Source organism: Callospermophilus lateralis, chromosome 13 (genome assembly GCF_048772815.1).
Source record: "Callospermophilus lateralis isolate mCalLat2 chromosome 13, mCalLat2.hap1, whole genome shotgun sequence".
NCBI lineage: Eukaryota > Metazoa > Chordata > Mammalia > Rodentia > Sciuridae > Callospermophilus > Callospermophilus lateralis.
The window spans coordinates 14,095,542-14,114,033 of record NC_135317.1 but is presented as its reverse complement, the minus strand read 5'-3'; the positions used below and the strand labels follow the sequence as shown (position 1 = coordinate 14,114,033).

General features: G+C 40.7%; 1 protein-coding gene and 1 non-coding gene across 2 annotated transcripts; both read left to right on the top strand.

The window, feature by feature from the left end:
• Positions 1 to 1,081: 1,081 nt before the first annotated feature.
• Positions 1,082 to 12,018, top strand: Tomm20 (translocase of outer mitochondrial membrane 20). The gene is made up of 4 exons (XM_076832386.1): positions 1,082 to 1,368; positions 5,046 to 5,092; positions 6,998 to 7,079; positions 10,697 to 12,018. The coding sequence occupies exons 1-4, from the start codon at positions 1,248 to 1,250 to the stop codon at positions 10,870 to 10,872; spliced, it is 426 nt and encodes a 141-aa protein (XP_076688501.1). The 5' UTR covers positions 1,082 to 1,247; the 3' UTR covers positions 10,873 to 12,018.
• On the top strand, positions 1,535 to 1,667 carry LOC143379727 (small nucleolar RNA SNORA14). The gene has a single exon (XR_013088513.1). It is a non-coding gene; the product is annotated as a small nucleolar RNA SNORA14 (small nucleolar RNA).
• Positions 12,019 to 18,492: the final 6,474 nt, after the last annotated feature.

Here is an 18,492-nt window from a genome sequence, read left to right as displayed (position 1 = left end):
GAGAGTAGTATCTGCTTTGTGTTTATTCAGGAGTCATAATGTGGCTACATAATCTCATTTTCAGGAGGCCTCTCATTGTCAGCTGTGTGGCCTTTTTTTACAAGTCTGATTTCTCTTTTCCTTGGAAGGGGGGGGGGGTGCTGGGAATTGAACCCAAGGCATTGTGCATTCTCACAATGAGAATCCCTCAGACTCTGCAAGTTTTTTGTTCCACAGGGCTGAGGCTCAGGACATAACTTCCTTCAGTAATTGAGATTTACTGTCAGCTTTAGGGAATGAGAACGAAAATGTGTGTATGCGGGATATAACAAAAATTGTGTTTTGTGGGTCTCTCGTGTGCAATCCTGAATCAAATCATTCACTCCACCCGCTTGCCCCACCCCATTCGGAGCAGATGCACGTGTTCGCCAGGTCTGATTTCCAGTCTTGGGGGGCTCAGGTTCCTCAGCACTTAACGCAGGCCTTTCCTGGATGACGTTGGGTCCTGTGAATGCAGGTCTCCACGGTGCCTTGGCCTGGCTCATAGGGTCCAGGGACAGTCCTCTGTAGACTGCTATGCCTCAGACCGGCCACGAGCCTGGGGACCTCGCACCTAGTGTTACCTATTATCTTCTCTGGTCCAATTCACTGAAAGGGCTGTAAAATCAGATTGCAAACCTGGGTGCAAATCAGAGCCCGCCATTGGAGAAGCGCATGTTCCATGCATGTTCTACGGAGTTGCCCTATTTTTCTCGCACATCTCATGACACCTATTGCAGCATACTTTTTAGTATTTATTTTCTAGTTCTAGGTGGACACAATATCTTTATTTTATTTGTATATGGCGCTGAGGATTGAACCCAGTGCCTCATGCATGCTAGGTGAGCACTCCACCACTGAGCCACAACCCCAGCCCGCAACATCCTTTTTTAAGTGAATTACTGTGCCCAACTCGATCAGGACCGGACTTGCAAGGAAAGTGCACGTCACAGGCCGCCGGAATCAACAGCAAGACGAAGCTCAGTAGGCATTGGCCTTCTACCTTTGTTCTTGCCGGCGAAGATCCCTAGCGCCCGACGCTCCGCCGCGCTCGCTGGGGTCGCAGGCTGTGCGTGCATGCGTGTTGGCGTACTCCGCTGCGCAGGCACCAACGCGAGCGCTCCGGGGTCCTCGGAGCCGGAAGCGCCTGTTCCTCCTTCCGGCGTCCAGAGCGACGGGCGGCGAGGCTCGTTCGAGTGCTCGCGGCGGCTTCGCCGCACTGAGAGAAGATGGTGGGCCGGAACAGCGCCATCGCCGCCGGCGTGTGTGGGGCGCTCTTCATCGGCTACTGCATCTACTTCGACCGCAAAAGACGGAGCGACCCCAACTTCAAGAACAGGCTTCGGGAACGTGAGTGGGCCCTCGCGGACCGCGCGGCGCCCCTCCATCTTGGCGACGGGCGCGGCCTCTCCTTGTGCCACGCACCGTTCTAAACCTCCGTCCTTAATCCGAAGGTCGAGCCTCCTTACTAGACGGAGTTCAGCCCGGGCCGGAACCCGCATGCCCACTGCGGGCGTTGCATTCTTAAACCCTCTTGGCGGCTTCGCCGAGTGCTTCCAAGATATGAGTGAATGCTAGAGAAATTGCGGGGGAGTCCAAAGGGCTGCGCTTCTCTCGTGGCTCAGCCTCATTTCATACCTGCGACATCTTTTAAGAGCCGCTTCCCGAGGGAAGTCATGTCCCCAGAAACGTTCTTAGGCCGCCTTGCGTTTCGGGGGGGACCTTTGTTCGCAGCAATAGAAAAGCAGATTTGTTTTAATAAGAAATATTTTTGTAATCTGTCCAGGTGGCTCAGCCATGTGGGTTGTTAAGACCGCGGTCGCACAAAGAAGTGGCCGCTCTGCTTGGTACTGAGTGTTTAAGTCGGTGGTACCATGTCGCCGCACGTGGTCCGTAGCCGCACGCGGCTCTTGACCCGCGTTCTGGAGCGCGCTGGTCATAGGCCCACGGTGCAGCACGGTCTGGCTCCAGGCGTTAGTGAGGAGTGAAACCGTGGATTTGGTCCATTTACCGCTAGGTAGTCTCACGGAAAGAGCGCTGTTCTGGGCTCAGACACTGGGTTTCCACGCCTGGGTTGGTCACTGATGAGCAGCGTGATCTTGGGCTTTCTGCATCTTAATTTCCTTAGCTGTAAAATCAGGTAATGCGGCTTGCCTCTTGTTGGTTTGGGGGAAAATAAAGTGTGAAGTGCTCACCACGATTTATGATGTAAATGCCGACCGTTAAGGTGACTGTTGGAATACAGGTCTATGGTTTCAAAAATGTATTGTGGGGTGGGGATGCAGGTGCAGAGCTCCATAAAAGTAGATTAATTATACCTTTGGAAGATTTGAAGATCTGTTTCTTCCTCCCCTAAGTACTGAGGTTGGTAGGGAAGCCTTCTACTACTGACCTATACCCCCAACCCTTTTTATTTTGAGGCAGGGTCTAAGTTGCCTAGGCTGGCCTCCAACTTGCCATTACAGACAAGTGCCACCATACCAGGCAAGAAAACTGGTTTTTGGTTAAAGAAATAATAAGAACTATCATTTTAGCCGAATTGAGAAAGTTATTCTCAGAGTGCCTTTTCCATCACTTTCAGTTCAAATTTCTTTTCTAGCTTTAGCCGTGATGTGATCATTTTAAGTGGATTACTAGCTCCAGCAGTAACAACTTCAAGCTTTTTTGTAAATGATGTGATTAAAGTATAGAGTTTAGACACAGTAATTGGTGAATGCTAGAGATTTTAATTGATGTTTTTTGCTAACAAGTAAAACATCTTTGATTCGTGGTAGTTTTGCAGTTTGTTTAAAGTTGTATGGTTGATACTAAGATTTGGGGTATTTTGTGTTTGTGGAATGAACTTTCAGTTCAGAATACTTAGAATATTTATATTTGCAATGAATAGTTCTTCAAATCAGTCATTTAGATTTTTTTTTTTTTTTTTAATAGAGGCTCTTGTCTAGCATGTGTGAGGCCCTGGTTCGATCCTCAACACCACATAAAAGTTTGGGGGTAGTTTGGGATTCTGATTTATTGATACTTTTTGTTTTCTGTTACCAAATTATCAGTATGCTGTGTGTGTGCATGCTAAGGATCGAACCCCAGGGTTTTGTGTAAACTGTGCCAGTGTTCTACCGAAGTTTTATACCTAAAGCCCCTTTCAATACTCTTAAAGCATATTTTTTTTTATCAATCTGAGTAATCATAAGTGAAATTTAATCTCCAAATTATAGTGCCAATTGTATACATGCTGTGTAAAGGGTTTTGCTAAATTGTCAAGACTGGTCTCCAAATTGTACCCCATCTCAAAAAATAAAAAGGGCTGGGAAAGTAGCTTTGTGTTACAACCTCTGGTTATACATGCTGTGTAAAATGATACATCATTAGAACTTCTTTAAGCTAGCTTTAAAAATGATTTGTAACTATTATAAGTAAGCTTATATTTTGTGGATATTTTTGAAAGTTCACATCCCTGTTTTAACTGAGGTCTCAAATTTTTTGAGATGAATATCAGCAAATACTGAGTCAAGGCCTAGTTTTGCAGATTGAATGTGTAAGTCCTTTTGTTTGTTTTAGGTGAACACAATGTCTTTATTTTAAACTTTGCTGATGTGTCATTCAGTGACACCATATACTCCTCCTCACTCTGTTGATCACAAATGGAAACAAATTTCATTCTACCTGGTTTCATTGTCAATTTTGTCATTTTCCCCAAATTCTGGTTTAGTGAATTTTTCACTGTTAATTCCACAAACTTCTTTTGTTCATTTCTGAAAAGCCTTTTTTTTTTTTTTTAAACGGGTATGTCTTTACTGCTTTATGCTGTTGAGTAGAGAGGCAAAATAGAATCATGTTTGAGGACATGTGCTCTGAAGTTCAGCTTGATTGCTTACTTGGTAAATTTTCTCATTTGTATTTAGACCAGGCATGTTGGTGTACAGTGACCCTGGAATCTGAGGCAGGAAGATTGCAAGTTGGAGACCAGCCTTAGTAATTCAACAAGACCCCATCTCAAAAAATGAAAAAGGGCTGGGAATGTATCTCTGTGGTATAGCACTTCTGGATTCAATCCCCAGTACCTACAGTCTTCTAGTCTTACTGCTCCCCTTCCAGTGCAGGGCCGATCTGTACATGTCTACCTGTTAGGAAGTCTTTTCTGTTATCATTGGTTATTTTCTGCCTGAAGAGGGCCAAAACCCTTAAGCAGATAAAGGGTAGAATTACGTTCTGTGTTTGTTTTTCACACTTAGTCATGCAGTGATGAACACTTTAGTAAAGGTAGTATATAAGAAAAATTGGTAGTCTTTATGTAAAGTCAACTTATATTTTTGTATTGAAATGGTTAGAAATGTTTTTTAATTCGCCTTAAAGTGGCAGCACTTTGTGTATTATGAGGGACTAGAGTTGGCAAGGGATACTGGTGTGATTAAATCTACTTTGTTTGTAGGGATAGAATCAGAAAAGAGTGTACTCTGTCCATTGTAAATTAACCATGTCTAGATTTATGCAGACAGGATACTTCTTCTTCAGGCATTTACTGACACTAAGTATTCAGGGGATGTTGCTTGTTTTGTGGCTTTTGTTTCTCTATTCCTATAAGGTTAGATAGGCTTTGTTGTTGGAGAGTTAAGAGATTTACTTTCCCTAAGTTTCTCTAGCTAATAAGCAGTATAATTCAAATTAGACAATCTAGACAGAGGCCTTTATTCTCCTTAACTAGGAAGCAGAACTTAATTTAAGATTTAAGTAGTATAAGAACCTGTTGCCTAATTCTTGCTTTTGTTCCATGTTAGCTCTGTTGAGATTCAGCTGTTGGAGCAGTCTTCATCCTTTGAATTGTTTGGCTTGATAACCTAGAGGAAGAAGGCTTACTGACTAGAACTATTTATATGTCCCTGATAGATCACAAGGAGTCCAGGGAAGCTGAGATTTTAATGTCACCCATGTTTTGCAAATAGTATTAATGACTGCCACCACAATCAGACTTACTTTGATTCTCATTTTGATAATTGCAAATGAAAATTTTTTCATAACATTTCTTGTAGGAAGAAAGAAACAGAAGCTTGCCAAGGAGAGAGCTGGGCTTTCCAAGGTAATACTCAAGTCTGATTTTTGTTTAGATTATGTTATGTATTTTATTCTTTTTTATTAATATTGTTTAGTTGTCAATGGACCTTTACTTATTAGTAGTTAATAACCTGTTAAATCTAATAAATTATTATTTATTTATATGTGGTTCTGAGAATCGAACCCAACGCCTCACAGATGGTAGGCAAGTGCTCTACCACTGAGCCACAGCCCCAGACCCATGCATTTTATTTTTTATTGAAATATTATCTAAAAATCTGCTTCTGGTTTTGAGAAAGCTAGTTGATGTTGGACATTTATTTTCTGTTTTAAATGTAGGTTGTGAATGGGTGAATAACTTAGTTTAACTGTAGGTCATCTAGTTCTCTGTTGGCAGTAACAGCATATAGCTACTAAACAAGGGAGTAGTTAGAGGCAATCAGATGATAGTCTCCAAAAGATATTTTCACCAGAAGGTTAAAAGTATTAGCTGGGGTTGTGGCTCAGTGGTACAGCGCTTGTCTAGCATGTGTGAGGCCCTGGTTCGATCCTCAACACCACATAAAAGAAAGGATAGATAGATGGATAGATAGGTAGGTAGGTAAATAAATAAATAAATGTCTTTTTTTAGAAAGGGGGGATTAAAGTGTTCTCAGCTGCTTCAAAATGATAAAATATAGAAACTGTTGATTTTAATTCCCTTGTTCCAAGTTCCTTTAAAAGAACCACATTAATCATATCCAAAATTATTCAAGATTATTCACACTGATCCAGAATCCCAATGCCCTGACTAGTTTTAACCTTGTTGTATGTAAATCTGTTATTTTTTATGTTCAAATCTATGATTATTTTTACTGACTACATAGGTTTATCTACTTGATAAAAATTTTTTCTGTGACACGTGTAGGAAATTAAGTAAATGTTAATGGTGGTGCTTGCTGCTTTCCCTTTTATGGAAACTAAGGACCTGGACTATTGGACCTTAATGGTTCTTTTTAAAGCAAGTTAAGACCAGGAAAAACGAAATTAAATGTTGCATTTTGATGTTATGAAGCAGTTGCATAATCAGCACAGCTAATTGAATGGACATGGTAATAATGAAGTAAAATGGGGAGGTTGTTCTAACATGTCCAAATTACCTTTCTGACACATGTGAAACGTTCATTGTGTGGATATAAGAGAATAAACATATGGGGTTCTGTTTTGGGTCTTGGTTTATGTGTGTTGTCGGGGATGAAATATGGTCTTTACCCATGCCACGTAGTGGCTCTTCCACTGAGCTACTTCCCCAGTTCCATTAATGTGTTTTTAGATGCTGGAATATAATCAAATATTTACTGTATGCTTGGAGAGTCAATACCTCTGTTTTCTGAAATTTTTTTTTTATATCTAGTGGAATTGTCTATTATAGTCATTTAGTGTGGTAATGTATAATCTATGAAATAAAAACAAATTCAAACTTACTTTTAAAAGCTGCTTATAGTTGTTTGTGACGGGGGGTGGGGAGACTAGCTCAGCATAAAGAGCAAAGTATATAGATGGTGTAGGTATTTGTACCCTTCATTTTTTATGTTTGATTCAAAGCTTTCCTTTTTATTTCTTCCTGAGGTATTGGGGTTTGAGCTCAGGGTCAGGTTCTCACTGTAGCGTCCAAGCTGGCTTGGAACTTGTGACTGTCTACTTCAGTGTCCTGAATAGTTGGGATTACAGGCATGCACCACCATGAACTACATGATGTTGAGCATTTGTTCTGGTTAAGAACTAAGAACTATTCAGATACCAATTTGATCAATAAATGTTTTTCTTTCATTTGTTTTTATTTAGGAGTTTTGGGGGAAGGAGTCTTTTATTTATTTATTTTTCTGTGTATTGGTTATATCCCTGGCATTTAATTTTGGTATCACTTACTAAATATTCTGTTTCCAAACAGTTACCGGACCTTAAAGATGCAGAAGCTGTTCAGAAGTTCTTCCTTGAAGAAATACAACTCGGTGAAGAGCTGCTAGCTCAAGGTGATAGTCACTGAAGATGGAGGAACTAGACAGAAAGTCTTTACACTAATGTAAACTTATAATGGAAAGGGGGTTTGCTTGTGTAGTTTGGCTGTTTTAGGAAAAAGGAATTCTAAACGTTTCAAGATGGGGTTTCAGGTACTTAATAATGTGAGGATCATTTTATAAGATTGACTCCGAGGAGAAATATTTCTTGTAGGTTATCATTGTCCATCATGTATTTTAAGTTAGTTACTTGCTCCATCATTTTATATAGAGGATATAATAAGTAATCTTTACAGTGAGGTTATTTTTTAGCCTTTAGAGTAAATAGCCACAGTGCAGTATAAATAACAACAGAAGGAAGGAAAGTTAGGAATGTATTTCTCTAATTTATATATGACAGCAGAATGCAATATAATTCTTAGTATACATAGAGCTCAATTTTTCATATCTCTGGTTGTATATAAAATATATTCACACCAATTCATCTCTTTATACATGTACTTTGGATAATAATGTCCATCACATTCCACAATAGTTTCTAATCCCATGCCCTCTCCCTTCCCCTCCCACCCAGGAATGTGTTTCTCAATTCTCCCATCTAATCTTGAGGTCTTTTCCAGTATATAAGAGAAGGAATGTCTATTCTTAGTCCTATAGAAAGTTAATTTACCTAATTGAGGTCACATGGTAAATTCAAAACTGTTATTTCAGAACCAGTCAAATCCAGAATTAAGGCTTTTCATTACCTTGTGCCTCATTTATTCTATCAGTAGTATTAAGAGGTGCTTTGAGCTGGACATGGGTGGCACATGGTTATAATCCCAGCAACTCTGGAGATTGAGGAAGGAGGAGAGTCATGGATTGTCTAACCATTGTATTCAGATTGACAACAAATTAGGAATGATTAAAAACAAAGATTAAACAAAAACAAGTGAGTAGGGACTGGGGTTGTAGCTCAGTGGTGGAGCGATTGCAGTAAAATTTTTAAAAAGTGAGTAGGAAAACCTATCAAATGTCTTAAGTGTGAATGTGAGATAGATGCCAGTCAAGAAATATTTCCAGGTCCCTTATGGACCATGTGCTTTAATTTCCCCAACAGCGAGAGAAAGAGGACCCCAGGCATTGGTAAAAGGGAAAGAACATTCCCCTAACACAATACTTAATCTCAAATGGCACTGCTACTGTGGTCCTCTAATATTGGGTTTGATCTGTGCTGTGTAATAGATATATGATGCTTTTGATGCTGTTGGAGTTACCAGTAGATTTCACTTTTAATCTGGTTATCCAGTTAGCAAAAGCAGTAACAATATCCACTTTATACAGGAAGGAAGCTGAAGTTGACTTATAGACTTATATTATATCATTTTGATTTATGTTGTATTGAAATATAACATTGACTTATGTCTTGAATACACCATTCAGCAATGTTGGATCCATAGAAAAGATTATTTCCCCTGCTGGTTCAGAAGAGATTTAAGGCCCTAAGGTTATCTGTTCACAAGGAGGAACTGAGTGAATCAGCCTATCTTACCACCCACAAGTGTACCAACCATTATACGGATCCGTGCACAACCCTGAGTTGGTTCTCTTGTGATGGGCATCATTATAGCATCATTTTAATGTCCAGGAAAGAAATTTGAATAGCAGGTTAAGATGGTGGCTACATACAACCCAGCAACAATGGTCACCATAATGGGAAGGTATCCTCAGTGCGTAGATGACACAACTATAATTTCCACATTAGCAGGAGAGAGAGAGCTGTTTCTGATTGTAGTTGAGGTTAACAGTGTCCTTGAAACCCTTTATCTATATGCAGATACCATCAGATAACTCAGACTTGGACCTAAAGATTTCTCAGCTGCTCAGACTGTAGAATAAGAAACACCATAATATACCAGATTCAAGACCAAATAAAGGAACATCACAGAGCTGGGGGTGTGGCTCAGTAGTAGAGCACTTGCCTAGCACATGTGAGGCACTGGGTTCGGTCCTCAGCACCACATAAAAATAAAAGTGCTGCATTCATCTACAACTAAAATATTTCTTAAAGGAAGAACATCAAGAGTGACAGTCATGATACCCATGCTTGTACTTAGTTTATAGGGTTGTGCACATGGAGTCTGATGGTGGAACCTGAAACGTGCTTAGTCCCCTCAAGCTTGTGTGAGTGTATAATATGGTAGAAGAAGATTGGCCAGTGTATGGAGCATGGTTGGGGGGAGCGCCCCAGACTGGTAGTTACCTTTGTGTAAAGGCTCAAAATACAACTGTTTTTTGTAGTACCCTTAATCTGTTTTATAGTACACCTTCTCATGTCATTGTCAACGTGGTTTAGAATAAATCTGAATTGGTTTAACATTTGTGCTGTCCTTGGATTAAGGAGAAACTTCAGAAACATTAGCAGGATTGTGGAGTAAAGGGGCCCCCTGGGCTTAATAACCTGAAGCAAATTCCTTGTAAAATGATTGATATAGTACATTAGTAAAGTAGTGATGTGAACTTGTTCATAAAAATCACTTAAGAACACCAGGCGCAGCGGCTCAACACCTATTCCTAATGGACTGCATGGTGGGTTGCGTATAGGAGAGGAGTCCTGAATTTAGAGGACCGGAGTCTTTTCTAAGAGGTAGTCATGAGTATATTTGTCCTTTTACTCAACATGAATGATGTGATACTAGATACTATGCAAACCTACCCTTGCTCCAGAATCTAAGGCTGTTCACTGTGCAGACATTCTTCATCTGGAGCAAAGGCAGTAAATGTCTCCATTGAGAAGTTAAGAAACATGAGCAATACCTGGAGAAATGAACCCCAACTATCTTTTTTTCTCCCAAATACAAAAGAGATCATTTTTTTTTCCTGAAAGATAACTCTTAAATAATTTTCTTCATTGAAATTCCTATATAAAGTACTTAATTTGAAACAACTTTAATAAAGTCAAGGTATTGTTCAGAAAATTTGTTAACAGTTCTTTGGGGTTAAAACAACTGAGAACAAGGACCACATGACAAGTACTTAGTATTTATTGAATAAAAATCTTCATAAACAACCTTTGAACTTTTTGAAAGTTATTTATAAATGTCTGTTGAAAGAAATTCACAGAGAAATGAAAATAAATTCTACTAAGAGATAATGGTTTTTTTTTAAAACCTGCTGCTTATCATGCTTTCATTGTGACCATTTTTCCTAATATGGTATCATTTGATATTTTTTTCTTTTTATGGGGTAACATTCAAATTGTCAAAAGGGTTGGTTTGAAGTGAATTTGGTCTCCCTTTTCACTTAAGCCTCTAATCTTCTACTTCTCTCTTTAATGTTCCATTGTTAACAGTTTCTTATGTAATCTTTCAGAAGTATTTTAGAAATGTGAATAGTAATGTATTTGGATATTTCAACATTTAATTTCCCTATTTTGTGTATTGTGCGCATTTCCACATTAATTAGTACATATAATGTGACTCATTCTTTTTACTTCATAATATTCAGTTAATATGGATGCCTTATAGATTATTTCTAATTTTTTTTACTTGCACAGTGTTTTTGGTTAGCACCACTGAGAGACTGAGTGAAAAGTTGAATTTTTGACAAAAGCCCAAACTTAGGTTGCATATAATTTTGTGTAAATTTTGCAGGTGAATATGAGAAAGGTGTGGACCATCTGACAAACGCAATTGCTGTTTGTGGACAGCCACAGCAGTTGCTGCAAGTGTTACAGCAAACTCTTCCACCACCAGTGTTCCAGATGCTTCTGACTAAGCTCCCAACAATTAGTCAGGTAAAAATTGAGGTGTCATCAAATAAGAAGTGAGTGGGATCTGAGAATTGAATGTATAGGGATGTTTTTAAATGAGCCTAGCAAATGTCTAATACTTGTGATACCAGTGCTTGACATTGTCTTCCCTCAGGTGTAAACTTCAAATGTCCGTACCCTAGACCTGAGTCAAGAAATGTATATCTTCGTGGTAGTCATTTTAGGCCTTGGTATTGAGCCCCCAAAGGCTACTCTTAGCTATTTTATAAAATTTGTTTTCTGCCTGCTCTTCTGGGACATCATGCCTTCTGTTAGGTGGCTTGATTCTGGGCATAGAGGAGTATAGATTCCTGGCCTCTCTTGTCTAAACACTTTTTACCTCTGTTTCTGCTAAGATGGCTTTTATCTTTGGGGCTGTTTGACTACATCTCCAGATTCCTATTCAAGTACAAAATGCCATTTATTTAAAAGGTTAATGTATAACTTAAGACTTCATTAAAACAAATTCTGTTCATTTTGAGTTCTTTCTAAGAAACCCAAATAAATCTACTTTTTGGCATAGCATGTCTGTCTGATCTATATGTTGACTTCCAAAGTCATTGTGATTAAAATTTTGGTGATGATGGGTAGTTTTCACAGAATTTTATAGTTACTAACTGACCAATTTTTCAGACTGTCTTGTTGTTTGGTCCTAAGGATCAAACCAAGGGCCTAGTGTGTGTTAGATAAACATACTGCCACTGAGCCATGTCTCTAGCCTCTTCAGACTGGAAACTTAAACTAATGTAGTTCTATTATATCTGTATTAGAATTCTGTTTGATGTTATATATTGTTGAGGGGCAGCTGTCTTAGTCTACCTGCTGTTGCTATAACAAAATATGCAGTGTTGGATAATGTATAAAGAAGTTTGTTGGCTAACAGTTTTATTTGCTGGGAAAGTCAAACAGCACAGTTCCAGTGTTGACCAGGGCCCTCTGCCTTTGTCACAAGGTAGAGAAGCAGGAAGGGAGCCAACCATGTGCAGAAGGGGCATATGTGCCAATGAAGAAGCAAGGAAGCCGGGAGGTGTCAGGTTAGTTCCTGTAACAGGAACTAACTGGGATTTGTGGAAACTCTAACCACTCTAGAGGGTAGTACTCCACTGACTTAAGTAGTACCACACCAGGGAACAAGTTTCCAACACACGAACCTATTCAAACTATAGCAGCAGCATGACAGTACGTTGACCTGAGGGTAGTGTCTTTTGAAATGTAAGTTCAGGATGAAACCTAAATTCTCCTCTGTAGAAATGTCCTCCTCTACTCAGTTTAGCTGTCTAAATGTTATGTGGAAATGTTTGCATAATGCTGTGTTCCTTCCTGTAATAGCTGTGAGCCATAAATGGAAATGTTTGGAGCAGAAAATGATTGGTGAAAGCACTAATCACTATTCTTAGGTTGTATGGGAGTGTAAACTAAAAATCCCTGTTTGTTTATGGTACATGATTGCTAGTCCTATACTGTGCTACATTTGTTCGTGGTAATAATCATTTTCTTAGATGATAGCAATGTATAAAGTGTTAAATGTTGAAATAAATATATCAGAATAGATGAAGTTCAGTACCATTTTTTATTTGAATACAAAGCATTTGCATGTTGGACTTTGGGATCTGGATTAAAATGCTTATGACATTCAAAAATTGAATTTTTATTTTTCTTTCAGAGAATTGTGAGTGCTCAGAGCTTGGCTGAAGATGATGTGGAATGAGAAACAAACGTCAACATAATAAAATCTCAGATAAAAATGTTAAAAATTGTTAACTTGGAAGATGAGCAGCTCTGGGGGAATAAGGGCAAATGCGTTTGTCATAGACTGTCCTACACTGAAGTCTACCAAAGTTATTGTTTGCTTTGTGTAGATCCATTCATTTGTTTTATTTATTTTTCCCAGTGAAAAGTGTATTTTGATAGAGCTTTTCATTTTATAAATACACTATAAATTACCAAAATATCACAGATTTTATGTATTCCTAAGACATGCAGTTAAAGTGTATGCATGGCATAGGTTTCTTGGGCTAAAAAACAGCCAGTTCTCAGTTTTAAAAGTTAGGCAAAAAAGTGTGAAGAGTGCACATTTTTTAAGCTAGTACATTTTACTATAAATCAGAAAATTGGATAGAAACTTTATTGTTTGTGAAAATGAAGCATTAAATCTTTGATCATTTCATCTCTGAAACATGAGGTGTGCTACTGTGCTGTGTTAACTTGACCTCCTCTCTGTGTATCGGTCCTAAAATCTTTTATTTAAATCAGTGGGCTTCTGTGTTCTGGTATTATATCCTTATTTTAAGTATATGGGGTTGCAGGTGGCACCAGGAGTTAGATCTGTATGTACCTGGTGTCGCCACATGAGCTTTGCCAGTACATGTCTGCTCACTTTCCTCATTCATAGAAGGAGAGACTGGTCTGCTGATCCCTCAAGAGTCCCTTTCAGTTTGCAATTCACCTGAGTGTGCAGCCAGGCCTTGCATTTTTTTTTTTAATATTCTGAATTTTGCATGCTTGCCTGAATTAGTATTTCTGAATTGATCTTTTCTAAATGGTATGACTGTCTTCGTTTTCACTAAGACTAAATAGTTTTGTCACTACTGTGTAAATTAATCTGAAACTTAACTTTTTAAGTAACTGGGATGATTCCTTTTTTGCTTTTATCTTCAGTGTACCTCCTTAATTCTTCAGCTTGATTGTCTTGTGTGGTAAATGAAGTGTGATCTTGTGACTAAATATTTGGGAAGACTGGGGCTGGTGGGACCTTTTATTTTCAAATAGTGGCATATTATCTGAGTCACGGACTTCATTTCAGAACTGAGAATAAATAAAGATCCTTGGTACTTAATGGCATCTGTTTGTTTCAGGAGCATTTCTCCTAGGGAATGCCTGTGTTTTGACAAATCTGAGGAGAGGCCCAGGAGACTACTGTGTAGCAGACTTCATTTTGGTTGCTTAGAGGCTTTTCTTACCTTTCATCTTGGGTTTGTTGTATTTGTGAATATGGCTCTAGTTTCTGCCTCTGGTTAGCTGCATAGCCTTGGGCAGTTACCCTCACATATTTGAACTTGGATCCTGGTGTGGGTTTTTTTTTGTTGTTGTTGTTGTTGTTTTTGTTCTGGGAATTGAACTCAAGGGCACTCAACCACTGAGCCACTTCCCCAGCCCTGTTTTGTATTTTATTTATAGAGACAGCTTCTCACTGAGTTGCATTGCTGAGACTGGTTTTGAATTTGCGATCCTCCTGTCTCGGCCTCCTCAGCTGCTGGGATGTCAGGCCCTGTGATGTTTGCTGCCTCTTTCTGAGGTGCTTCCTGGTGATGACACAGTGTGCTTTTGTGGGGCAGTGGCCTATAATTATATGCTTGTTAGTGAGTTTTGCTGATGGGATCTCAAATACCAAACAGCATGGTGGCAGCTGCCCAGGGACTAACCCACAGCCAAGAAATAATCCTCTGATGCTCAGACATGGGCAGAGGGCCAGAGGGAAAATAGGTGGGGAATGGGAGTGGCAAAAGCTTGGCAGACAGAATGGGCCCAGAGAAATGAGGGCTTGCTGGGAGGATGGGGGCAATTTAGGCTGACCACCTCAAGAAATGATGTGGTATCAGCTGTGTGTCCCTGGGCTCTCTGGAGATAATAGATTTCCCTACTGGGAAAGGCAGTGATAAGGCTGTTTTCTTATTTCAGTAATAGGCTTTTGTCTTTGAAATTAAGTACCACCTTTGAGAGCTTGCCGTGTTTGTTTAAAAATAAAAGCTGGGGCTGGGGTTGTGGCTCAGCGGTGGAGCGCTTGCCTAGCACATGCGAGGCCCTGGTTTCGATCCTCAGCGCCACATAAAAATAAACAAAGATATTGTGTTCAACCACAACTACAAAATTAAATTTAAAAAAAAAATCAGCTGTGTCTTTCCCCCAGAATCACGACTGCTGAATGTTTAGTGATAGAACCAGCAAGTCCTGGATGCTGGCCAAATAATGTTCAGAAGGTCAGTGAAGAAATGCCATGCTTCAGTAGACTAGGTAACAGTTTGAATGCCTGTGAGCTCATCTGAAAGCTGTGGAAGCACAACTTGAGTATAAGAGCAGGTGACACACTTCTTTGGGCAAAAAGATGCATTGTTTGGTTCATTTTGTACTTAAAAAGAAGAAGCATTTAAAATCCAGGCAAGTCTGGTGGTAGCAGTGCTATCCTGGGAACAGATAACTAGAGCCGTTTTGGTGTGTAATGGGAAGTGTATAAAGCCGATGGCTGGAGACCAGGAAATGCTTGATTCCGTTTACCTCAGTGAGTTTATTATTTTTATCATCTTTCACTTTTATGACCTTTTTGAATCGACATATGAACCAGAGTGTTGATGAAATGCTAAGAGGTGATGGGGAAATTGGTAGATCACGCAGATAACATACCAGATCCTGTTTTTTTGTAACATTAAAAAAAAAAAGAAGTTTTGTTACTGTTTATGTCTCAGCTGTTCAAGTGAATATTAAAGGGCTTGGAGAAAAGTTTGACTTTGTGTGTATTTATAAAAGTGAATTCTGCAGAATTTGGTGGCTCTAAAGCAGAAAGCACACCTGCTTTTAGGACGTAGAATTTCAGGAGCTGAGCTGAGCAGCTTCTCCTCCAGGAGAAAGCACAGTTACTTGTGATTCTGGGGTTTTGGTGTGGGGCTCATTTCAGGTTAAGAATCTCTGCCGTAAATGTCACTAGATGAGGCAGGGGTTCAACCTCTCCATGTCAGCCCTGGGAAGGTTTGTTAAAGCAGATTGCCAGATAGTTATGGGGCAGTGTGCAAGTATTAGTGTTTCTAGCAAGTTCTTGGGGTGGCGGTAATGCTGGTCTGGAAGTGACAGATGCAGGAGCTCAGTGGCGATGTGGAAAAGGTGAACAGGAAATCCCTTTTAGAGATTATTGACTGGGTTGATGTCAGACCCAGTACTTGAGTCCTCTGGAAACTGGCCAGCTGGTAGCAGAACGTGGTTTAGGACACTGACCTGAAGCAAAAGGACTATTAGTAACAGACTTCTTAAATCATGTACCAAGATAGGGTGATCCACTAACTGCATCCATCAGTTATGCAAAATTACAACATGTGAGCATTTTAGTTTTACTTTTCCAAAAAAACTTTCCCGAAGAGGTTTCTAGGATGCATTAAATGCACTTTCTCTTGTAAAGGGCACACTGTTGTGTGAAAACATCTCCATGAACACTGACAAGAGTGCCAGGCTTAGTGGCATGCAATTGTCCCAGCTACTTGGAAGACTGAGGCAAGAGGATCACATGAGCCTATGAGTTGAAGACCAGTCTGGGCAATGTGTCCAAAGGAAAAAATGCATTGGGAGGAAGTGGAAGCAAGAAAGAAAAATGGAGGCTAGAGGTTGTGGTCAGGTCGCAGCTTCTTAGGAAGGGGTGGGTAGTGGGTGGTGCTAGCACATTGAAGATTGAGGGAGTCTCCCTGCTGGCCTTTCCTTTACATAAGGAAGTAGACCAAACCAAACCAGAGAGGCTGCTCTGGTTTGGTTTTGGTAGGGTGGACATCTTTGAAGTCCTGAAGTGAGACTCTTCCCACTGTAATAGACTGGTCCCTGGGGGTGGAGCAGTATAAGGAGGACAGTGGGTGTTCTGGCAGCAATTCACTCTGCCTGTGGTGCCAGATTTCATTTCCTAAGGAGCCTTTCGAGCAGAAGTTCCCAGCACTTGCACTAGGTCCAGTGTAAATTAAGGCTCCACTGGGAAGTACAGGAACCAGCCTGGATCCGCTTAAGAAGTAATAACCCTTGTTAGCTCCTGTGAAAGAATAGATTCAGGTTGGATCTACTGGGGTCTCTGAACAAGGATATCTCCCTGGAGCAGCTGCAGGCTCGAAAGTGACAGTGTGTTAACTGATACTTTTCACCACCCAGTAAGGCACTTAGCTGAAGAAGCCTGTCCAGGGGGTTGTACCTGGCAACCTACTTGATAGCAAGGACAGAAAGAGAGGAGACTTTCTTAATCTGAAAGAAAGGCATGAAAAGATAAGCAAATAAAATAAAGTGGCCTCCATATTGTTGTTGTACAGGGGATGACTGCTTGTTTCTGGGGGACACACAGCCTTCAGAGTTGAAAGCATAAAGCATTGACCTGTCATACCTATAAATTTTATTTTTGTGTTTTGCCAGCAGTGGAACCCAGGCCTTCACCCATGCAAGGCAGATACGCCACCCCTGAGCTACACCCCAGCCCTCTCCTACCTTTTTAAAAAATATTTATTTTATAATGTTGCTGTTTGTGACATAGCTTTTCCCCCTCCCAAGTTGCTGAAGTGGTTGATGATTTGGGAGGGTATGCTGTGACTTCAAAGCTCCTGCCACAGAGACCTGGGAAGCAGGACCAGAGGTGTTGGAAAGGCTGGGTTGGAGAGCAGATGTGTGTGGGAGGGGTTGGATAGATCTGGGCTCAAGTTCACTTGGCCTTTCCCTATCCCAGCAGTTTTCTGCCTGGCTGTTACTGGCCTCCTCCCGTCAGTGACCTACCCCTCCCATCCTGTTCCTACTGGCTCTCTCACCCCTTGCACCTCATGGCCTCCCTGCCACTATCTAGGGTTTTGTATCCAGTGTTGCTGCTGGCTCTTCCCCTACAGTCCACTCTTGCCTGCAGAGTACTAGTGCCCTCCTCCCTTCCCCACAGGTCTGGTCCTACTATGGTAACTCACACCCCACCCCACCCCCATGTGCCCCCTGCCCAGCTCCTACCCCATATTTTGCCTCGGGGCTTTACCCATGATGCATCCCGGGCCATGAGCCAGCCACTGGTCCCATGCCTGGGGTAAGCATTCCATGCCCTCAGTCATTGTACCATCTAGCTAAGAGTCTTCACACCATCTTCCCCCCCTGTGTTGGGGGGGTTAGGTACTCCTTACTGGGAGAATGTAGAGCCCTGGGATATTCATAACCATGGTGTTTACCAAGATCTACTGTAATCTGGTGGCTTCCATATTTCCTACTAGATCTTTCTTGTAAACAGTCATGTATCTTACTGATTATTGGTCTCCCCAGCATAAAGCATTGGTAAATGCTCTAAATAATGAGTGGAAATCCACATGGGCAAAAATAGGTTAGGAATTTTTCACAGTGAAATGTGAAAGATAATGCGGATGACCCAAGGCAAGTGGAAAGAAAAAAGTAAGTTTTGTGAGTAGAAGGGAACAAACCTGTTTACCTTACTTCATAACTGATGGTCAACTCTCCTAGCTTAGTAGGATGCCAAAAAAATAAAAACAAACTCAACAGCCATTGAAGTAGCATTTATAGTTTGTTTGGTTTTTATTTTAATAAAAAAAGTATAATTTAGGCTACTGTTTCCATGGAAACCTGCCAAATGAAGGGAAGAGTTAAGTGCAGTTCATGGAAAGCTCCCCTTCTGTGGACCAATCTCTGCTCTGCTCTGCTCTCCCTGGTCCTGAGGACAGGGCAGTTTGATGTTTGTGGCTTCCCTTGACTGAAGGAGCTGGAGGCAGTAGTCCAGAGAGCTACCTCCTGTACACTATGGAGACTCAGTTTAACCCGCTGGTTCTTAAAGTCATTTTTACATTGAGAGAAATTCTAGCTAAAGAAATCCTGCCTCCATTAGATGCTGGCTGATAGAAGACTTGCCAGGCCTTCCTTTACGGT